This window comes from Tenrec ecaudatus, chromosome 8 (genome assembly GCF_050624435.1).
Source record: "Tenrec ecaudatus isolate mTenEca1 chromosome 8, mTenEca1.hap1, whole genome shotgun sequence".
NCBI lineage: Eukaryota > Metazoa > Chordata > Mammalia > Afrosoricida > Tenrecidae > Tenrec > Tenrec ecaudatus.
In genome coordinates this window covers 161,005,371-161,028,934 of record NC_134537.1, presented here as the reverse complement: position 1 = coordinate 161,028,934, position 23,564 = coordinate 161,005,371, and the positions used below count along the sequence as shown (strand labels likewise).

At 53.5% G+C, this 23,564-nt stretch overlaps 1 protein-coding gene across 1 annotated transcript in view; it reads left to right on the top strand.

The window, feature by feature from the left end:
• Nucleotides 1–603: 603 nt before the first annotated feature.
• GREB1 (growth regulating estrogen receptor binding 1) overlaps nt 604–23,564 on the top strand; it is an 83,257-nt gene continuing 60,296 nt past the window's right edge. The window contains exons 1-6 of the mRNA XM_075555823.1: nt 604–776; nt 6,115–6,234; nt 10,578–10,754; nt 17,775–17,957; nt 19,434–19,580; nt 21,890–22,018. Of these exons, the coding sequence (XP_075411938.1) occupies nt 620–776; nt 6,115–6,234; nt 10,578–10,754; nt 17,775–17,957; nt 19,434–19,580; nt 21,890–22,018 (913 nt within the window). The 5' untranslated portion in view covers nt 604–619. The remainder of the gene's footprint in view (nt 777–6,114; nt 6,235–10,577; nt 10,755–17,774; nt 17,958–19,433; nt 19,581–21,889; nt 22,019–23,564) is intronic.

Below are 23,564 nucleotides of genomic sequence, written 5' to 3'. Positions count from 1 at the left end.
CGGCCGCGAGTTTTTAGGGTATAGTAAACGTGAAGATCAGCAGTCAGCTTTTGGCAGAAAAGGCACTGGTGAAAGTACCCCACTGGCCTACCTTCTGAGAAGGTGAGGCAGCCAGGTCGTCGCCATCATAAAACGTGGGCCCCTTGTCGTGGATTGGCTGCCTCCTCAGTCGCTGTACTGGGCATCCATTCGGCATTGGAGGGCTGTCCTGCAGGTCACAAAAAGAAAACGTCATTTGACCAGGGGCTCTCCTGGGTGCAGCTCTTTGGAAAGAGCTGGGTGGGGATCTTGGGAAAGCAAGGGGCTGCCTAGAAACCCACCTCGAGTAAAATATGCAGAGAGGTGTCAGACTCTGTGCTGCGTGTGCCGCATTGGAGAAAGCTGTTATTTAGATAACTTCCTGTAATTGCCGGGCCCTGTCTGCTGCTGAGGAGAGCGGCCCCTCTCCTTGTCTCTCTTCAACAAAGGCAGCCTGTCCCTCCTTGCCGCTGATTGTCCTTCTACTCTAGGCTTTGTGTGTGGGGGTGGGGTGGGGTGGGGGTTGTTATGCACTTTTCTCTTTTCTTTTTAATAACCGAAACACCTTTTTTAAACAGAAGACCCAGCCTGGTTTTAGAAGATGGGAAATTCTTACGCTGGGCAGCTGAAGACCACACGTTTCGAAGAAGTCTTGCATAACTCCATCGAAGCCTCCCTGCGCTCCAACAACCTGGTCCCCAGGCCCATCTTCTCGCAGCTGTACCTGGAGGCTGAGCAGCAGCTCTCTGCTCTGGAAGGTAGGAGGCACCGCGGTGTGTTCTGTGCAGCCTGCACAGCGGGGCTCAGGGGCCAATTGCTTCCTTGACGGCGCTGGCTGGAAAGCACTGTGGAGTCGAGAACGCTGCACCCAGGTTCTCGGCGTGGCTAAGTGTAGACTCAGTTTCAGGACTGCAGTGTGTCCTAGTATCGCAAGGCCTGGGATCGGCCACCGGGCAGATGTGAGCAGGAGCGGGAAGAAGGGGCCGTCGCTTCACCTCTTAAAACATGATCTGGCGTTTTCACTTGCCTGCGCACCTCAGCTACATGTTTTCCCTCTTTGATCTGTGGCCGCGTCGCTGCACATTAGCCCCGTTCGTTTGCCTCTGTGTTTGCTACCAGAGCCTTCTACAGATAGCCAAGAACTAGCCCTTAAGAATTTACTGGGTGGCAAGTAAGACTAGATGAATCAATGACCTTCAAGTGCAGGGACAACTAACTGTAAGGTAGACCTGGCTCTCAAAGGGATACAATGTTGTACATTTTCTATCTTTGGTCTGTGTCTTTGTAGCTATTAAGTCTATCCTGCAGTTCCTCATCCGAGACGAGTTACTGTTCTTGAAGAGCTTTTTGGGTGGGTTTATGTCTTTCACTTGAAGTCTCTGTAGACCTCCCTTGGCTCTCTCTGGGACACTGAGTTGATTCCAGGGCTGACTGCTCTCCTCCCCCAAGAGCAGCGGGGGTGCGGGGAGGGGGGATCGGCCCACAGAACTTGTGGTTGGCGGTCAAGTGCTTCACCACTGTGCCACCAGGGGGTCCTTCACTTACCTATTGAAATGAGAGAGGACCCATTTAAAGCGTGGATTAATTACAAAGCATATGGTGTGTCAGATACTGTGCTGGGGGCAGTCGTTGTGTGTGTGTGTACAGGAGTGCATGTATATGACTGTGTGTGTGTGTGTAGTGGGGGGGGGTCGGGGAGGGTTGCACATGAAGAAAAGTGAGGTTTGGGGTGTCGGTGCTTGTCCTGCAGGAACCTGCCTTGAGGCTCCGTGACACCTGACAGCTTCTTATCGTAGCAGGGAAGCACGTCTCCGGTCAGTGTTGGAACGTGTGCTCATTGCATTAACTTTGCAAACAGCACAGCGAAGGCTTTCATCTCACCGGGTGGATCTGAGTCTGAGAGAAACCAGACGGCGGTCAGAACCTTGAGTGACACGTGAACAGTGTCTGGTGTCCATACTGAAAGGGCCGGTGTTCTCCGGCCCAGGAAACACTGCTGTGGGATGGTAGGGAGTTCAGCAACAACTACATATCGAATTGTGTGGCATGTGAATGATATGCCAGTAAGACCACAGGAAAAGAACAATAATAATAAAAGAAATAAAAACAATAATAATAAATAATAATTTAAAAAATAGGATATTTTGTAGACTGTGATTTAGAGTCAGCTCCAAAGATGTATGTGGAGTAGGGATTCAGCAGTCATCCCTAACTTTTCAGTCTTCAACATCTTTATTGCCAGCGATGCAGGAATAGGGCCAACAGGTGCCGGGCCATCTGCAAAGCGCTGGCCCCTGCACGGATTAGCCACGGAAAGATGGGTTCGCTTGATTCGGGAGGAGCCTCTGAGGAGCAGTCCAGCCTGTGCTTTTGCAGCCTTCAGGGGAAAGGGCTGAGCAGACATGGGGTGCTCACCAAGAGGGAGAAAGCACTGTGGGGATTTCCGCCCAGGTGAGAGATTGGGTAGAGCATTCTGAGCTGCATCTTTCACTCTCTGGCTTCTCGGGGCTATAGGTCCTCAAAAAGCTGAGCTTTCGAAACTGCTGGCCCCGCAGTTTTCCACCCTCTGCTGATGAAGGTTGCCTGCTGGCATGTACAGCCAGGCGAAAGCTCAACCGGCCCTCCCTGCCAGATTTCTTGCTCTTGGTCAACAGACAGAAGGAGATTCTCTGAGAACCTGTCTCCCTGGTGCAGGGTGCTGGGTGTGGAGGGGCGGGAAGACTCTTCCCCCCTGGCTAATTGTCCCCATAAACTGAACACTCAGTCCTCTCCCAGGCTTTCTGCCTCGTAAACCTTGGAGCAGGCGGATCCGTCTAATCCTTGTCTTGTTTTGTCTCTCGGTCTGTCTCTGTTGGGGTCTCTTATCTCACTGCTGTCCTTCCTCAGCCAACAACATTGAAGATCGTTTTTATGACCCAGGCTGCTGGTATACCAAACACACCTTGGATCTGCTGTCATTTTATGGATGCCCCAGACTGCTTGGGCCGGAAACGGGGTGGGGGTGGGAGGGATTTATATGGCTTTGTTCTTTAAATCAGGGATCCTACCACCCCCTTGTAGGAGAAATACACTTTACGTTTCATTTATATTTTAAGAGGGGACACCGCGTCTACATTGTGGGATAGGGATTTGTTACAGAATGACCCTGGTGGTGTGGAGGTTAAAGCACTCACTGCTGCCGTCAGAGGGCTTGTTGGTTCAGGGCCACAAACCACTTGGGGAAAGAAAGATGTAGCGCTCTGCTCCCATGAAGAAAATAGCCGCAGAAACCCTGTGGGGCCAGGTCCCCTGGGGCTGCTATGAGCTGCACTGACCTGGGCATCAGGGGGTGATTAGAGTTTATTGATTAAACAAGGGTTGGGTGGGTTCCTTTCATCCTGACCCTGAGAGTGCTGTGTAGTTTCCTGTCCTGGGTCACAGAACATTGGCATGAAAGGCCTGGAGCCGTGGTGCCACACCCTGCTGAGGAAGAGGCTTTGGTTTCGTGTGTTTGATCACTAGGGTCCTGAGCTCCCCCAAAGTCCATTTTGAAGACCTCCTCCCGCCGAGGGACTTGGACAGACACGACTGGCTCTGTCTGTTCCTGGTTAAGAACGTCTCCTCATGCCTGTCCTGGCTAAGGGATCCCAGCTCCCATCAAAGGCCCTGGAATGTCTGAAGTTGACCTGTGGCCTTTTAATCCTGCTGTCCTAGTGACTGGAGTTGGAGCTCTTCTTTTGACTCTGTGAGGCTTAAATCCTCCTCTCTCTTTCTTCCTGGGATTCCGAATTGCTGTGCTCTAAGGCTCAGCAAACGGGTGCAGACATTCCCATGGGTGCCCCGGAGTTTAGGGATTAGCAGTGAGATGAGGGAAGTTAGCAGATTGCTGCAAACCAGAATCAAGGCGTTCAGGAGACAGGCCTTGGTCCACAGGCAATGCCTCTCCTCAGCCAGCAGCCAAGTCTCTGTGTTCTGCAGCCTCTCAGCCACACCTTCCCTTGCTTTCAGCCTCCATGGGCCTCTGAGCCAACTCGCTGCTCTGCCTCCCAGCCTCCTAGTCTCGGGGCTCCTCCTCTGTTCTGACTCACAGTCTCCTGGCCTTGGCCTCCGGTCTCTGCCCGGCTCCTGTGTTCTGCCCAACGGTGTCCAGAGCCAAATCTTGACGGACTCTGCTGGCCCTTTGTTCGCGGTCCTGGGAAGGTTTCCTCTCCCTACTTCAGTTCATAGTACAAGAGGAACTAAGGGTAGAAGGACTGTATTCATTGGGAGCCTCCCCATGGCGGACACCTTTATATTATGTATTCTAAACTGAACAGTGGCGTGGGGTGGTAGGGACATTAGTTCCTGCACCCAGGAACATGCTGGCTGTTACTGTTCAGCAGTTGGTTGCCTAGTTAGGGGGCCAATTTTACCGGCTCTCGCTGAGCCTCAGTTTCCTTATCTATGCCTGTTGCCATGTATTGGATTACAACTCGCAGAGTAGAGCTGCCCTATGGGGTTGGTTGGCAACGTTAACATCTTTGTGAAAGCACGCAGCTCCATCTTTCCCATGTGGAAGCAGCTGGGGGGTTTCAGCGCTGACTCGGTGGCCAGCAGCCCAGCGCTCAGCCCCTGGGCCTCCAGGGCCCTTTCTGGACTCATAAACGGCTGGATGTTATACCCTGGTATCTCCACGCAAATCACTTTATTTGAGCGCCTCCTGTGTGCAAGGAGAGAGTTGGCATCCGGGGAGGTACGGCTTATAACATGAACAGAGCTGCTAACCACGGAAGGTGGGGGCTCCAGCCCACCCATGGTGCCTCCAAAGAGAAGACCTGATGACTTATTTTTGAGAAACCAGCTGAAACTCTTTGGAACCCAGTTCTTTCTAACACACGGGGGTGGGGTGTGGGGGGGGGAGGTGTTCTTTTTAGTTAGCCTCCACTCGGTTATCTCCCTGGCTTCCAGTGTCCACAGTGGCTACTCAGGACGCACAGGCAAAATTCATCGTGAGAGGTCTTTTCTGGAAGTTCACCAGTTGCGGTGCAACTGGGCAATGCTCAGGGCCGAGTCACGTGGTACAAGGTTCTTTCGGGTCTGTTAGTGAAAGCCCAGAGGGTCACCCCACCCCACTAGAAGCCGAACCTGAAGGCGTTCACTTCTGGCCGTGGGTCAGCACACCCAACTTCCCCGTTCCATTAAGCCTCAGCTCCGAGGCACTCAGCTCCTCCTCCGTGGCTCAGCAAGCCCAGACTGCTCGATTAAGTGCCCAGAGGCACCCTACTCTGTAAGCCAGCCTCCTGCACAAAAGCACCCGGGGGTTGGGAAGTCCACCACTCTGTTCCCTGCTCCGGTTCCTGGCTCTGCTGCTGCTTCTCTGCTAATGTAGCTGGTCACCTGGATCCAGGACGTTCTCTGTGCAGGGATCTCAGGTCCACTCATGATCTTGCTGGTAGTGAGATCCTTCATCCTGCTGCTTCTCAGAGGGGTCGTTTTAGGCACTCCAAGAGATCCTGTTTTTTGTTGCTCATGGGGAATCCTATCAGTATCGTCCCTCACCTTCTTATCTGAGCTGCTCAGGGAAGACTGTTGGGTGGAAGTTGGAGACTTTGGCTAGAAGAGTCACAGTCAGTATTTCACTGCCCCTGCTTGGGGTCGCCAGGAGGTGGCCTTGACTTGACAGCAATGGCTTGTTTGAAAAAACCTGCCCAGCCTTTGTGCTCTGGCCACGTCGGCCCGCAACATTCTGTGACTGCGCAGCCCCTCCGCGTGTGTGCAGAGCTTTGCTGTAGTCAGAAGGGAAATGAGCCTGAATTCAAAGTCAAGAGCCAGGACGAGAGCTCGAGTCTGTTTGTCCTGCTCTTTTAGACAAGGTGTGTCGCCTCAGGGCTCTGAGATTTTTGCCTGCCAACAAAGGTTGCTAGTGCCTGGTTTCCAGTGGCTTTGTGAGGATGAATGAATGATTGAACACTGAAGATGTGTCCAGCACTGGAGGGGAACGAATCCTGGTTCAGTCCTGTAGGTCCTGTGCCTTCGTTGGTCTTGTAGTTCCCAGGTGGGAAAAAGTTCTGGAGGAAACGTCCAGGCCTTGGGATCGTACTTGCATGCCTAACTCATCCCTTTTCTTCCTGTGCCTAGCTGGAAGCCGAGTAGACAATGAGGAAGAGGAGGAAGAGGGAGAAGGAGGGTTGGAATCAAGCAGTCCCCCAAATTCCTACCAGATGCACCCTGCACCGGAAGGTTGCTGCACCACGGATGGTAAGACGCTGCTGACCTCTTGGGTGACCTGACCCCATCCTGCTGCCCAGCATCTAATGGCCAGGCCTGGGTCAGCTACTGCTGAGAAGGGCCCCTGTTAGCTATCCCCTAAGTCAGTGACCCAGCCCCTCATCTGCATTTAAACAACCTTAACTTTACAAATGGCTTGGGGTTCAAAAATTCATCATTAGACTTTGGCTATTGAAAAGCAAAAATGTTATTCTGAGGACTAAAGTGTGCCTGACCCAAACCGAGGTCTCTTTAGTCGTCACATATGCCTGTGAAAGCTGGACGTGGAATAAGGACGTCTGATGAGAAACCGGTGCATTGAATGGTGTTGGACAGGTACCATAAGGAAAGTGCCACACGGACTGCCAAAAGAGAAAATAGTTAGATCTTGGAAGACTTATAGCCAGAATGCACCTTAGAGGCAAGGGTGTGAGGCTTTATCGCACATACTTTGGACGTGGTAATGGGAGAGACCGGTGGAGAAGGTCTTCATGCTTGGTTACGTGGAGGGTAGCACAAAGAGAGGAGGCCCTCAACATGATGGATGACACAGTGGCTAGCTACACCCGTGGGCTCCATCAGAGAGCAGTAGTGAGGATGACACAGAGCTGCAGGGTTTTGTTCTGCTAGACACACCTGGGGTCACGAGGAGCCAGAACCAACTCGATGCCCCCGCCCACCCCCAACCCCTTTGTTGTTTGAAAACTAGAATACATCTTCCCAACTCGGGCCTACTTTCACAAGGTGCTTAACTCATACCTGATGAGTAGGGATCCTCTTCTGGATTTGTTAGTACTTAAGAGCTTAGCAAGCTTATCATCTCTGGAATTCTATGAAGTCAAGAATAGGATGCCCTGTTTGTTGAGGAACTGGGGCTTGACCTTGGTAAGTAAGGTGACAGTTGAGTCCAATTGTATGAACTTGTGCTCTGGAGTCCAGGAAGACAAACAAACAAACAAACACACCTTACACTGGTGTTGAGTCATTTCCGGTCCATTGCGACCCTCTAGGACAGAAGAGAACTTCCCCTGTTTATTTATTTCTGAGGTGGTCAGTCTTTATGGGAACTGAAAGCCCCGCTTTCTCCTGTGGGGTGGCTGGTGAGTTCCAACTCCTGGCCTTATAATTAGCAACCCAAGCTGTGACCCATCCTGCCGCCAGGACCCCTGGGCCCAGGGAGAGTTGGTGTCAACGCCTGGCTTTGGCATCCGCACGCTGGGCACTCTCCCCGAGTGTTAGTCACTCCGTCTGTCCTGTCCCCATGCTCTTCAAGAGGTGTCATTAGTTAGTTCGTTAATTAAAGACATTCTTGCTCCCCCCCACCCCCCTCTTAAAACACAGAGACAAAAGGTTCAAAAGATCCGTGTAGTGGGAGAGGCATATAGGTGAGCGGATACCTTGCAGACAGCACAGTAAGTGCTAAGGGAGGATGGGTAACCAGTGGAAAGCCTCCTCATGCATGTAGATCGAGGGTTTGGGGAAGACTTTCTGGAGGACGTGGACCTTCATCTGGGTTTTAGAGGATTAGGAAGGAGTTAGCCAAGAGAGGGGTCGGGGAAGCCAAGATATTCAAGTCAGGAAGTGGAATGTGAAAACTTGCAGAGGGATGAGACTATCCCATCTGAGGATCCTGAACAGTCTACTAAGGCAGGGGCCTGCCTCCAGGAGGTGGCATGGCCGTCCCGGGAGACTGTGGAGGACCCATGAGCCCTGCAGTGGGGCCTCAACTTGAGCCTGCTCAGGGGAAGCACTCAGCCTTCACATGTGCTGCGGATCCAGTGACGGAGAAATCAGCACCGGGGCCCTTCACAAGGTAGGGCTGCTAGTGTGCCACAAGGCTACCGAGGATGCCCCTGTGCTCTGATGGACAGCATACCCAGTCCACTGCCCCCTAGCTGATTCTGACTCAGTGCCCCTCCAGGACAGGGTCAGAGTGCCCCACTGGGGTTTCCAACCCTGAATCTTCAAGGAAGCAGCCAACCACATCGTTCTCCTGTGGAGCAGCTGTGGGGTTCGACTGTGGACCTAGCCTGTATCAGCCTAGTGCTTAACCCATGCCACCACTGCTGCTAGGTGCCGCGAGTCAGTTCAAGAGATTGAGACACTGCGCCATCCGGTGCCATCCTCCCAGTTGTCCTTACGCGGGAGCCCATCGGTGCAGCCACTCTGTCAGTCCATCTGGTTGAAGGGCTTTCTCTTTTTCACAGCCCCTGCTTTACCTAGCAGGATGCCATATTTCAGGGGCTGGTCTCTCCTGACAACATGCAAAGTACATGAGATGAGGTTTTGCCATTTCTGTCTCTAGGGAGCATTGTAGCTGTGCTTTTTCCAAGACGGATCTGTTTGTTCTTTTGTCATAGTCTCTACCAACACCATCATTCAAATGCCGTGATGCTTCTTCAGGTGTTCTTATTCAGGGTCCAACTTTCATATGCATATGAGGTGATTGAAAATACCAGGGGCTTAGGTCCAGGTGCACCTTTGTCCTCAAATAGCATCCTGGCTTTTCAACACTTTAAAAAAGAATCTTGAGCAGCAGGTTGACCTAGTACATCGCACATTCCCTTGATCTTGACCGCAGCTTCCCTGAGCATTGATTGTGGCTCCAGGCAAGACAAAAAGCCCCCAAAACAAAACAAAAAACCCACCTTGACAGCTTCACCCCTTTTCTCCATTTACCAGGACGGTACCTATTGGCCGGGCTGTTAGGATTTGGGTTTTCTTGACATTGAATTGTCATCCTCTGCTGCTGGGGCTCTTGAATGGCCATGAGAGTGATTTTTCACATGCTCTCCTAGTATACGTGGCAGACACTGTGCTAAAGAGCGGCCCCCACACCCTGGCAGCACTGCACCCTGGGAAGGGCTTTCCGGATGGGGAATGACAAGGGCAGCCAGGTGCTCAGCCTCCACCCCAGGGCGTTTGCTTCGCTTCCTGAGAGGACTCAGGAGCAGCAGACTCAAGGCTGCAAGTCAGACAGGATTTCTTCCTCAGTCCATCTTTTAGCTATGTCTTAGCAGCTGAGTAATATATATATACACACATCTATATGTATATAGATGTGTATATTTATTCACACATGTATACATATTGCGTCTCGGGTTCCATATCCTTAAATTGAGGACAGTCTCACTTTCTCAAAGTTAATTAAAACGAGAGCTTTGCAGAGCTTGTCTCAGCCCAGTGCCCAGCACACAGTAGGTGTGGGGCTCGTGCCTGTTGGCTCCCTGCCCCACAGGCTAACCTTCCTCCTGCCCTCCTCCTCGGGGCAGGTGCATGAGCTTGCCTGAAGTACACCGCAAACCAGAAAGCAATATGCGCACAGCAGGACCATCTTTTAAAAAGTCCATGGAATGTTTTTTGGGGGTGGGGGCGGGGGAGTGGCTGGAGTTATCCAGGCTTCCATTACTTCCCATCATCTCAGTTGGTAGCCAGAGATGGAAAGGGCATTGATGGGCCAGAATGTGCCCAGGAGCCGGCTAGAAGAAACTCCTAGACAAGGCTTATTACCAAATAAACTGTAGTCCCCTCCCTCTTCCTTTCTTCTCTCCCGCCCCAGTGGGTTTTGTAGCATCACAAATCACTGGAGGAAGAAGTCTATTTAAAAGGTCCTAGGCTTAAAAGAGAATGGTATCCACATTTCACTGTGCTCACTGGTCTCTGGTCCCTTCCCAAGACAATAGATGACTAGCTTCTTATTCCCTGAGCCTTGACAGCAGGGGCTCTGGGGGTGCAGTGGGTTACTGCTTGAACTGTTACCCATGAGGTCAGCAGTTTGAACCTAGCAGCTGGTCTGGAGGAAAAAAGATTAGGCTTTCTGTTCCTATCATGGTTTACAGACTTGGAAACCCCCAGGGGCAGTGCTCTGTCCTACAGGCAAGGAGTGGGCATCGGCTCCGAGGCAGTGAGTGTGTTGAGTGAGTGAGTGAGTGAGTCCGTGAGTGCATGCATGACTCATGACCTTTGCCTGTTTCTCAGCTGTCAAAAAAATGCAGGATGTTAGGAAAACAAGCCAAATCATGTGCAATTTCTTCTAGCGTTTTTCTTATACACAGTTTAATGTGCCCTAATATGTTTCTAATACCTCCCCGCCCCTTGACCTTCATTTGCATATGAATCCGTGCTATCGGATGACACCGCTGGGCATACAAATCATCACCCTGCATGCGCTCTGTCTGGTACATAACCGGTGAGCGGTTGGCCCTCGGAGTGGGTGGTCAGGTATGCAGCACCCACAGACAGGCGTGTCCCTGGCAGCCCAAGAACGTTTGCTCCCTTTGCCCCCAGGCACAGTTGTTCTGGGGCCATCACTTACCAATGTGCCCTCCCTCCAGGGTTCTGCCAGGCGGGGAAGGACCTGCGCCTGGTCTCCATGTCCAATGAGCACCTGGACGTCCCTGCAGGCTTCCTCCTCGTGGGGGCCAAGTCACCCAGCCTGCCGGACCATCTCTTGGTGTGTGCTGTCGACAAGAGGTTCTTGCCAGACGATAATGGCCACAATGCGCTTCTGGGTAAGTCCCTGCTCTGCCCGTCTCCGTGGCTCCATCAGCACAGTGGGCCGGGGAGGATGGGGAGTCCCAGTGCACGTGGCTAAGGAACTTGGCCGCTAAAAGAAAGATTCGTTACTTGATTCCATCGGAGGCCCCTCAGAACAAGGGTTTAGGGACCCACTGAAAAACCCAGCCCTGGCAAACCCTGTGGGGCAGTTTTACTCCGACACTCTGACACTCATGGACCACTGTAGCCAAGTGACAGCAGCCCCTGGTTGGTTGGAGTCAGCAGTGGCATGGAAGTCCCAGGTGGGCTACCTCTGAGACCTGTCTGTCAGCGGGTCACAGGCCTGTCTGTGGGTTTGTTTTTCCCAGAAAAGATAATTTAGAAAAAAATGAAGACATACAAAGTATGAACTCATACTTTAATTATTAGAGGAACAGGCATAAAAACCCGGCACCACATTGCTATGTAAGGAAGTTTCTAAATTCTGACTCTCGTTTCTGGACCATTCTTATCCCCAGCCAGAACGTGCAGCTGCCTGGCTGGCCTTGCCTCTGGCCCCCAATTTGGGTAGCCCGTTTCCCTAGTGCAGTGGTTCTCCGCCTTCCTCATGCCGAGACCCCTGAATGCAGCTCCTCATGTGGTGGTGACCCCAACCATAACATTATTTTTGTTGCTACTTTATAACTGTCATTTTGCTACTGTTACGAAACATAGTGTAAATATCTGGTATGCAGGATGTATTTTCATTGTTACAAATTGAACATAACTAAACATAATTAAAGCATAGCAATTCATCACAAAACACTAGGTAATTATACATTGTGAAATATTTAGGTGTTTTCCCATGGTGTTAGGCAGTCCCTGTGAAAGGGTCTTTTGAACCCCAAAGGAGTCTGGACCCTCAGGTTGAGAAGCGCTGCCCTCCAGCGATGCGCTGGTTGACCAGGATTCATCCTGAAAGGTTATACTGACTCACCCGCCTCCGGCCTCCCAGTCCCTACTCTCCTTGGATTTTAAAGCTCCACACTACACATTGTGTATCTGGGGCCACACATGGGGAATCAGGGGTTTTATTTTGCCAACCGACAATTTGCACAAGAAGTGGCCCATTTCCAAAATTCTGTCCCTGTCCGCATTTTGCAAAGGCAGAGGCGATCAAATGGAGACACTGTCCCCCATCTAGCGGGCAGTTCCTCGTGCATTTTCTCCGTCAAACCTTTACTAAGTGCCTTACCCGTTGTGAATAGTGGCATGTGAACCTTGTTCTAGAAAACCATCGAACACATGATCAAAAAATAAGGCTGGGGCCTATTCCTGGGCCCCGGAAGCCTGCAGGGTACCCTTGTTCCGTTATCTTCTCTGGTTGACGTCATGACCACTGTTGGTGTTAGGACAAGGTCCCTCCGTGACGAGTTGGTTCTGACCCACGGCCACCCCATGCACAGCTGAGGGAAACACTGCCTGGGCATGCGCCATCCTCACAATTAATTGTTCCTCAGCCTGAGCCCATTGTTGCCGCCATCATGTCCCTCTGTTGCTGTCTCTCCAAGGGGGTTATGATTAACAGCCTCTGGAGCTGCTTATTAGGATCCAATTTATTAAGATGGCCTTGGGCTGGTAAGCACTTCCTCAGGGTAGGCGAGTAAAGGAGACAGAGCCAGGATTCATGCTCGGGTGTCTCCAGTGAACTCCTCTCCTGGCTGAGCACACAGCGGGGAAAGCCGTCCTCACCTGCCGGGTGACTGGTCACTAGTCACCCATTTTATGAATGGCTGCCGGCCTGAGCCGTGGCGTCCGTGCGGAGGTGAGCTGCGCCTTGCCAAGCGTTTGCTCAGCAGACACTGGTTGAGCCCCCACCTGCGCAGCGCGCCCCCCTGCGCCAGGGCAGGTGCCAGGTGCAGGCGGAGACCCCCACCTCTGACCGCAGAGCCCAGTGTGACCTGGGCCTTGGCATCGTCCTCCTTACAGCGGCGGGGACACCCAGGGTGTCCAGCTCTCCATCCACCTGTCCCCGCTCGGTGACTGGATCTGGCCTGGCGTGTCCTTGGGTGGTGATGTGGTAGGCAGAAGGGCGGGCAGAACGTGGCTGTTTCAGAGGCAGTATGCCACGTGCCGCCTTCATTGCAGAAATGCATGTGGCGCTGAGAGCTGATGGGAAACACCTTCGGGCTTAAAAACTGCTCCAGAAGGTTTCCGTTTCTTTCCTATTTTCCACGTGTCCCGACGTTTGAGCTTCATCTTCATGCTCGGTGCAGCCTCAGACGCAGCAGGGCAGGCAAGGCCCGGGCAGCAGGCACATTGCACGGGTGAGACGGACTGCGAGGGGGTCGTGGGGACTGGCCAGAGGGGAGGAAGAGGGCGATGGGGAGACGGAGCCCCTGTGTCCACACAGCGATGCCCCCTGGAGGTGCGACCACAGCCCTGGGACAGTGACAGGGAGAAAAAAGTCTCAGCCCGCTGGCCGGTCGGGCTGCGCTAGGAGTGTGTCCTGCCATTCGTTCTCGGGCGAACTCAAGACCCTTCCCGGACCATCCGCTCTGTGAAGGCATTCGGCAGCCCCGGCTGGCTCAGGTGGTTTGCTTGCCTTGGCTTCTCAGGGGAGCCGTGCTGGGGAGGAAGCCACTGCCCCACGCCTTGGTGGGTCTTTGATCTGCCCGTGTCTGGGAGCTGGCCTGAGCTCCGTGCCTCGGGGACTGTGCAGGGATTGCAAGGGTCGTAAATCCAGGGGCTCCTGCGGAATCCTTCAGTCCATTCACCGGCAGCTTGGCCTAGAGGAAGTAGCAGCTTTGTTAATTGCTTGCCAAGAAGCCCCCTGGGATGGGTCATAAGGGCCGGGTGGCTTTCTTCTCTTACAACCACTGCAAGCTCGTGTGGGTTTCCTGCAATTAACCCCGATATCAGGCTGCACGGGCGAGCTGGTCCCTCCGGTGACCCATGAAACGGGGCTGGGGGTCGTCTTGGGGGAAGCAGGGATTTGTAGCCTTTCTTCCTTCGCCCAGAGAGAAAGCCGGGCTCCTCTGCCTCCGGCGACGGTTTCCGTTGGGCAAAGTCCGTTCCAAGGCACAGCGGGCTCTCGGGGGAGAACTAGCGCTGGGCTTTCCCTCGGCGGCCATCCGTACTGAGGCAGGGCGCCAGGTCTGCGTCCCCAGCAGCTGCGGAGTGGGTTTGAGACACCAGCCCTTTGGTTGGCAGCCGACTGCTTCATCCTTTGTGCCGTCCAGGAAAAGTGCCGAGCCGGTCTACCTTGGAGCATCTGGGGTTGATGTGATACCTTGTAACATAGGCTGACATTCTACCTGGTAGCCCTGTGATTCTCAACCCTCTTCATGCCACGACCCTTTAATACAGTTCCTCATGTGGTGGTGACCCGCCCCCCAACCATAACATTATTTTCATTGCTACTTTATCATTGTCATTTGGCTACTGTGATGAATCGGGCAACCCCTGTGAAAGGGTTGTTCGAGCCCCAAAGGGGTAGCGACCCACAGGTTGAGAACTGCTGCACCTGGAGTTGGTGTTCTACCTTGTGGTACCTGGGGTTGATGGTTTATCTTGTAGCACCTGGGGTTGCTGGCCTACCCTGTACCATCTGGGCTTGCCACGAGGAGGGATTGACTTGAAGACAGTGGGTTGGGTTTGCTTTGCTGACGCCCACTCTCACTCAACTCATCAGGAAGGGAGGCTAGCTTTAGTGACTTTGAATCCACTGAGAGGGTTTGTCTGAAAGAGCCCAAAGAGTCAGATCTGGGTGTAGGCTCTTGTTGCTGGTGTGTTTTCCCATGGAAATTCATCTCCACTCGCCGATAACTCTCATACAAGAGAAGACGTGTGTAGCCAGAAGCTTAGTTTGGAAAACAGGGATGAAAGGGACACAGATCCTCAGACAGTTATTTGGGATCCCAGCCATTAAGAGGTGGCCTGATGGTTCAGCACCCCACTGGCAGGTCTTCCCCCGGCATGGAGTCCCCAGCCAGGGTACCCCCCATCACCTCCCACAGTGTCTGAGGATGAACCTTCACCTCTGTGTGCCGTCAACTCTGCCTGCCACGTGGTCCTTTGCCAGCTTGTTCACGCTTCACACATGTGGCCCAAGCAACCTGCAGAAGAGCCTGGTGGATCCGGAGCCCCACCTCCAGTGACTCAGTCGGTCAAGACTCTGCTTTCGTTGTGATGTAGCCCAAACATCCGAGGGATGGGTGGTCGCTATGGACATATTTCCTCCTCTCATTGGTTCCTAAGCTGTGTTTACCCCCAACCAACCGTGTTGTGACAGCTACGACTTGATACCAACTCAGAGCGACCTTGCAGAACAGAGTAGAGTCTGCTCCCTCGGGGGTGGGGTGAGGGGTGTCGTTTCCCAAGGCTTTAAATCTTCTCAAAAGCAGATGGCCTCCTTCTCCTCCCGATGAGCAGCTGGTGGGTTTGAACCATCAGTCTGGTAGCTAAGCAGTCTGGTGTTTAACCCATGGTTCTCGGAGGTTTGTGCTTGTTTCCAAGGTCTCTTGGGAGGAATATTGAATTTGCTTCAAATAAAATAGACAGGGGAAATAGAGCAAGTTTTTATAACATGGATGCTTTATTCCCCAGTGGGTTGTTTTCAGCTGCCACTACCTGATGTTCTTTTGAACATACCTGAGAGACTCGGAGGCAACCCTCTGGTTGTGCCTGGGACCTTTGGGCCTTGAGGTCAACGCAATGTGGGCTGCCTCACTCAGCCTCCACAGGGTGCCCATTGGTCGCCTTGCCTTTAGATCATGGGCTCTCACCAATACTCAATAAGCCTAGCACCCCCGTGCTAGGTCATGAACTTTAGACCAGTCAACCTGCTCTCGTCTTCTCCTCTTTTCCCTGTAAACCAAGCTCACAGGTGTCAGCAGCCAAACTCAACCTGTCTCTTTATTCCTGCATTTCTGCCACTTCCACTGAATAAGTGGTCACCCAGCAAGCATTTCAGCCTCCCCACAGGCTCCCTTTAACGTGTAGTCCCAGAGAGGAGTTTTCTTCCTGGTTCCAGATTTTTTCCAGCTTAACAAAGACCACTGGTTCCTGAGTACTCCAAAGCACTGGGTGGGGCATGTATTCTCAAAGCTTTCTTTGCAGGCATGGCCCAAACACATCTAGAGACCAAATTTTAATGGCTGAAAGAAAGTGGGCTTACAAGCTTTTTATTTTCATACTTCCCATATTTCCCCCAGAAACGACTGAGTAAACAGTGTGGCTTTATCTGACCTCTGGCTAGACGAAGAAGAAAAAGTACCATGAGGAAGAGGTCAAACAAACATCTACACTCCAGCTTATGATTTGTTTCTCCAGTACCCACTCCTAGTACCATAATGTGTTAGTCTGGGTAGACTAGAGAAACAAATCCACATGAACTTATATGTGGATAAAAGAGTTCTATATAAAGAGTAAGTGTACTTTAAGCATCCCAACCCAGTGCTGTCCAAGCCCATGATTCCAACATTAGCCCAGATGTCCAACACTGATCTACAAAGTCCTCCTCCAGCTCACAACACACACTATGACGCCAACTGCAGGAGGAAAGCCGAATCAGTGAGCGTGTAAGCATCTCAGCGCTGGCAGGGGTCTCCACCCGGCTGCTCCAGCACCCAGGGCTGCATCGGGGTAGGTCCATGCGGCTTCTCCCCAGGGATGTCTTGCAGGAAGTGAGCCTTGCCAGCTGAAGCAGGGAACTGGCTAAGGCAGCTACACTCTGGTCCAACCATCAGAAAGCAAGTGACACCAGAACTAGAAAGGCGAGGCTCACTGAGCCATTTATCTCTCTGCCCTTCAGTTAATCCCACATATTTTTATTGGCCAGGCTGGCACCATAAGCCTTTACTATCTCAATGGCCTTTGGAAACTTGTGAGCCAAGAAATAGGATAAGATAGATCAGTCTCAACGTCTCCGGCTTCAAGGTCTTCCCTTGAACCCTTAGGAACCAGGCACACCAGTGCCCAGGCCAGACCTTCAGGAAGGCCCTGTGGAGCTAGCGAGTCCAGAAAAGAAGTCACCTGTCATCCTATTTCACCTGCACTAACTCATCATTCTGATGAGTACGTTTTGAGTTGGCACGGCAGCTGATAAAGGTTGTTAAAGCATGCTCTCTGAATGTCCATAGTTCAGATGAGGTGGGTTTCATCGCGGTCCCTCTCCCCGCTCCCCGGCAGCTCGCCCAGAGGCCCAGACAGGTTGGAAACCTCAGTTAGCCTTCAGAAGGGACATTCAGCCTCAGGTGGCAGGACATTGAGACGGATGTAGCCACGCTCTGGGTCACTGCATATAAACTCCTAGGCTCCAAATGCCAGCATCCCAGTCACAGACCAAGAGGAGGCATTTGGAAGATGGGGTTGATGAAAACCATTGAGAGGACTGTGGACTGGCAGAAGAACCAGCAAATGTATCTTGTAAGAAGGGAGCCAGAATCCTCCATTGAGTCTCTTGAACTGCGGACCTGTCCTCGGAGGGACCAGTCCCTGGGAAAGGGACATCATGCTTGGGGAAGTGCAGGGTCAGCACAAAAGAGGACGGCTCTCAAGGATCAGGGTGGGCAGAGTGGCCACAACCACGGGCTCGCCCTTCTCACCCTGGAGGACAGCGCAGGACCGGGCAGTGCTTTGTCCTGCTGCTGGTGCTCCGGGTTGGCGCCGACTGGAGGGCCCTAGCCCACCAGCAATGACAGCAGATCTGCCCGTGGCCGCACACTGGGGACCTCGTTTGGTGTCTTGTCAGCAGCTCGTGAGCCAGGCTGAAGGCCTTTGGGGTGGAGTTTCAGATACGTACGTGGTTTCCCCGTGAATCCGATCCCACAGGCCTGCTCGCTGTAGAGGTGGGAGGCTGTGTCACTGGGCCAGCCACAAAGGGAAGAGCGTCAGGGATATTGGAGGCGCCTGATCCATGACACTAACCGGATGTGGTGGCTCCTGTTCTGCCCATCCTTGCGCGTTTGGAGAGGGCCCTGACAGTAAGTTGGTGTGGCAGCGCCTGTGTCCCCAGTCGTTGCTGGACACTGCTGATCTGTTTCCTCTTTCAGGCTTCTCTGGCAACTGTGTCGGGTGTGGGAAGAAAGGTTTCTGCTACTTCACGGAGTTTTCCAACCACATCAATCTTAAACTGACCACCCAGCCCAAGAAACAGAAACACCTGAAGTACTACCTGGTCCGCAACGCACACGGAACCCTGACCAAAGGACCGATGATTTGTTGGAAAGGCTCAGGTGAGCTTCCCTGTCCACGAGTGGAGGGTGCATGTCCTCCAGCACCCTGTGCGGAGAGTCAGTTCTCCAGACAACGGGTCAGATCTGTGAAAGGAGCAGCCTTATTTCATATTCTGTGGATTTTAGCTAGTTCATAGTGCTGGCTGATGGTGCGGCATTTAAAAAAAAATGACAGAAACGCACGTTTTAGGAGCTTCAAGGAGCAAGGATAAACAACAACAGCTAAATGAGAATCTCTCCGAGGACAATAGAGTCACACTTTGCTGTGTTTCCTGGTGGCAAGTTTTTCATCCAGGGTGATTTTCTGCTCCGGGGACATGTGCTATGCCTTGGGGCATTGCGGGGTTTCACCTACCACTGGTGGGGGTAGGGGCGAAACTGCCACCAGCCTCTAGAGACTAGAGGCTGGAGATGCTGCTGCATCCTACAAGACAGAGGAAGGCCTCCCTCCCACAGTAGGCTAATCTGACCCAAGCGGTCCTGAGGCTAGGGAACCCTGATTTAGAGGAAGCTTGTGTTGAATGCTGACCCCCATTGAATGCTGGCCCCTGAGCCCTGCTGAGTGTCAGCAGAAAGACCAGTTCACATCTCTGGTTTCTAAAGACGTGACGGGGCTGGAGAGAGCTCTGTGGAGCTCCAGGAGAGAGCGGTCTTCCTTGAGAGAGACCGCCTTTTAGTCTGCTGCATCCCCATGATGGCAGTCCACTGTGGTGGGAAGACAAGCGGGAAGGGCAGCTAGATTTCAGAGTGGACGCGGTTGGGGATACACCCATATGAAGGGGTGTCTCGGTCCTGGTTCTCAGTTAAATGGTGAGGAGAGCCATCCTGTGTCCCTCTCAGGCCTGCTTTTGTGGATCTGGTCACCTGGCGTCCCCCCTGCCCAGCTCCCGGAATAAAAGGGAGGGGCTGCAGGAGTGGGTACCTTTGCTCATGTATGTCTTTATCCCCTACTGTCGTCAGTAATTATTTCTTGAGTGTTGGACATTTTCTTGGCTGAGAGATCCTCTTGGGTGGGGTGGTCGTGGGGTGTTTAATAGCCTTTGATCCCTTGATGCAACCAAGAACTTCATAGGCCGGACACACCTGAGAATCTTTCTGACTGACGGCCATAAAGCACAAGGTGGAGCCTGCTGGCTCTGCCTTTGCCTTCGAGCCATACTCCGTCCCTTTCCTCAATTATAAAGGCAAAGATGGAGGGACGGCTCAGTGCGGTCTGTTTTTCGTTCTTACAGGTGCCCCCCACTGCTCCGACTCCTGACAGTCAGATGGTGTCTGAGATAGATTTTCCTCAGACCTCCATCACAGGGATGCCCATCCCCTTCCTTCCCCTGGTGACCCTAGACCAAAGACTAGGATTGTACCGGCACCTCGTGTGGCTACCCATGGCCCTGAAGGGCAAATCCCAGCTTGGGAAATCATCTCGTGGCCACTGGGGAATCGTGAACTGATTTTCATGCACGTGTCTTTCCTCCTTAGAGTTCAGGAGCCGGCAAGCCCCTGCCAGCACGTGTTCTGGCTCCCTTTTCCCACCTCTGGAGAATGTCGGGCCCCTGGCGACCTTCTTGAACGAGCCCATCCTTGCAGCCAACGCGATGATGGTGGCGGCGGGAGCGCAGCAGGCAGGTGAGGTGACACCCACCCGCTGCAGGTAGTGCAGTCAGACAGCCTGCAGCAGGCGTCAGGGCTCATCCACGCCGTCATTCTCGCCACTGCCCTTTCGTTTCTCCTGGGGCCGGGAGTCACTTCCAACATCAGAGTGTACTTATGATGCCTGGCAGTTTCCCACATTCCTCTCTGACACTGAAGGCGGTCTCCTTAATTGGGGGTGGGGATGTGGGGGCACATACTGGTCCTCTCTGCATGCCCACAACATGCAGTTTGTGACCTGTGCGGCAGTTCCTCCGCCCGCCCGAGTCTGAATCGAATTGCTGGGCTGGGTGGGTACTATGCCCTAGGCATCTCATCTCTCCGTGTGGACCTCATGTTACCCCGGGAACCCACAGAGTTCACTCACCCTCTTTTGATGACTGGGGAAATTGAGGCTCCTAGAGGTGGACTATTTGCGCAGGGTGTCATGGACATTGAGTGGCACAGCCAAGAGTTGGCATTGGGGACATCTTGCTAATCCCCCAAATGACATGATGCTCTCGGCATGCCGTGCTGAGAGCATGTTGGCTGATAGCTGTTGTCCAGGAGATGCCAACCTTCTCAAGGATGTAGGAAGGCTGGTGGTAGTTGTCACTCCTGCCCAAGGCGGCTGTAGAGCATTGACCTTGACCCCAGGATCCAGCATGCCCATGATCACAAACCACAAACAACAGGCTGGCACCAAACTTGGGGTGCTGCTGTCCCCCAGAGCATGCTCCCCCCCTCCCTGTGGTGTGCACTGTGGTGTGCCTGTGTTGGGGGCTGAGCTCAGGCCCCCCTCATATGCCTGCCAGCTGGGATGGAGAGGGCCCTGGGCTTGCAGGGTGTGAGGTCCAGCACTGCTGCCTCTTTGCAGAGTGACCTTGGCAGCTTGCTCTTAAGCCCTCGAATCTCCTTCCTCGAGCGTAAAGTTGGAGAAAGAAACCTTTCTGTTTCAATTGGAGGGTGTCGGAAAGAATTCACTAAGATGCAGCGACCACATTAGTCCCACACACTGTTCTCCACTGTCACCACCGGGACGGGGCTCTGAGAGCTGTACACACCCTCTCCTCACTCACAGACGTGGTTCTGCTCCACAGAGGACGAGGGGCTGGAGAACCGGCCTTAAGTGAATTGGGGAGACTGCATCATATCACACGCTGGAGAGTGACTGCAGATGATGTCTTTCCGTCACTGCAATCCCCTGGGCGCCATGGCCCCGCCAGCCAACGCCTGACCATGGTCCCCACGCTCCGCGCCCCTCTCCCCTCTCCCCTGACCCCTCAGCGTGCGTGACATCCAGATGGTGGCATTCCCGTACAGAATGGATGGAGAGCAGATCTTTTACTCTGGTCGTCAATATAAAACGCTGGGTTAGAGAGAGTTGATAGTGAGGATAAGGGGAATCGTGACGCCCATTTTGCAGATGAGTAAATTGAGGCACCGGGAGCTGACCTGGCTAGAACGTGGCTGAGCTGGATTCAATCCCTGGCAGTCTGCCCTGACCCCGCAGCACCGCCTTCCCTGTGGGGAAAGGTTTTGTGCCGCCTCAACTCTCTCTGTCTGACTGACCGTGGCCTTCTCGATCCCACAGCAGCATTGGGCCTCAGACAACGGAACCCATGCTTGTCCCCAGTTGTCCCTAGACCTGGGACCCGCAGGCCAGGGGGCCATCCCAGAGTTTGCAAGCTGTCAACGCGATGGTTTTCTTGGGCACATTTTTCTCACAAGAGGGACTGTTTTATTGTGGCCAGTAGTCGTGAGTGGACTTCACAAAGCTCATGGAAAAGACCCATTTCCTTTCCCCTGAACTTCGTGAAGTCCCCTTGTATGTATTTTTTAAAGGCTATCTCAGCAGTGCCCATGTGTGTAGAATTCCGTGACCGTGACGTTCCTCGTGCTGTGTAACCGTCACCCCTAACCGCTCCTGAGCCACCCCTTTAACACTCTGTGTCTTCTCCTCGTCCTGGGACGCTGTGGTACAAACCCATGCTCTCGGGAGGCCAAAGACAAGGCAGAACCATTCCAGGTCCCGTTCTGGGATTTGGGGAGCTTCCCTGGCTGCCCTTCATGCCCCCTGAACCTTCTACCACCCAGACTGTGCTCACCGGGAGAGGGTGTGGGTGTGCGTGGGTTTTCTCAGTGAGGCGGGACGCCCGTGTCTCCGCTTGGCTACGGGAGCTCTGACCTCCCAATGGGACTTGTCAGTGAAGAGCTAGTTTGACAAACTGGAGCAAAAAGCCTTTCCCTCTGGCCTGACCCACAGAGCATCCTTGGGAACTTATTCTATGTTCTTTTTCTTCCAGGACCAGCTTCTGATCACCCTTCACTAGCGGCAGCTGTGGGGTCCGCAGTTTTCAACGGCAGAGACTCCCCAAAGCAGCAACAGTTGGTGAAGACCAGCCTGGTGTCTCTGCCCAGGCCCTCAGCATTAGGTAGTGTACCGCCTTGTCCTCCTCGGTGCCAAGGCCATGCAGGAGAGCCGGGAGCCCACAGGCTCGGGCTGCTGAACTTGCTGGAGTTGGGGGCTGTTTGCAGTGGGAGCCTGGCAGGCCAGCAGACACCTCTCTAGTACGTGGGTCTGTGTCCAGACCTGTGTTGGCTGCAGGGGAGGCCATGCCTTCCGTGTGGAGGCACAGCTCGGTGTCGCGTGTGGCACGAATCAAGGGGCCTGCTCAGTGACAGTGTCAGCAGTGAGGGGCTGCGCTGCCGGGAAGGCATCCACCCAGAGCGCATACCTGAGCTGTGGCTTAGAAGGTGGAGAATTCCTCTCTGCCTCCTTTTCTCCTTACCACCAAACCGCATTTTAGGATCAGAGATGTGTCCCCACCCCACCCCCCACCCCGGGGGAGCCCTTTCAAAATCATTGTGTCCAATACTCCGTTTCTCCATCGGGGAAAACGGAAGCCCAGAGAGGCAGGGCCAAGGCCCAGGGCCCATCTCCCTAGCTCTTAGCTGAAGGAGCACACACATCTTCTGAGTCGGATCTGAGGCTGAAACTAAGCGTGAAGCACAGGGAGCTGTTGTTAGGTGGTCCTTGTTCTTGCTGCTTTCCCTTAGGGCTTGCGCTTTAGGAGCCCCGCTGGTGCAGTGGGTTCTGAGTTAGGCTGCTAACTGTAAGGTCAGCAGTTCGAAACCAACAGCTGCTCCATGGGAAACAAAGGAGGCTTTCCACTCCTGTAAAGAGTGGCAGCCCGGGAGCTCACAGAGCCGTCCTGTAGGCTCGCTGGAGGTCAGAAGGGACTTGTGGCAGGCAGGGAGGGAGAGGTGCCTGGGATATGAGCCTCTGGAGATGGGATGGGAGGCCCCTACCTTAGCGTCCTCCCTCCTTCACCCCAAGAGCAGCGGGTGGGAGAGGCCACCTTCCCGCAGGCTGGGGCGCTGTCACATATGGCTCTGGAGAGCTTGCTGGGGAGGCTCCTTCTTGAAATAATGGGATGTCTGCTTACTGTGCTCTGTACAGGGGTATAGGCAGTACCTCCTTAGCTGCTATTCACCCCCCAACTTAGAGTGTCCCCACGTGGGGTGGACAGAAGGGCTGCCCAGCTCCACCCTGTCCTCTGATTGTTCATGGACAGGGCCAGTGCACCCTGTGAGGTTTGTGCTCACTGATTTTTCAAGTGGATCCCCAAGCCTCTCTTACTAGTCCATCTTAGCCGGGCAGCTCCTCTGAAGCCCGCTCCATATTGTAGCAATGTGCAGCCCCCCACTGACAGGCGGGTTTGGCTGCACTTGAAGGTGCCCTGGCCAGGAGGTAAAACTGGACGCCCTGCATGGAGTCACTGATCCCCAGCCTCCTGACCTCCCACCTCCTTCCTGAACCTCATTCCCGGCTATGTCTAATCATACCTGCACCCATCTGTCCACTCCCTGCCCTCAAGGGCACCCCTCCTGTCCCTTTCCCTCCCTCCTCCCAGACGTACTTCTGATAGGACATCTGCTCAGAGCCCTGCTAAAGAAAAATGGTTCTAAATCACTCTC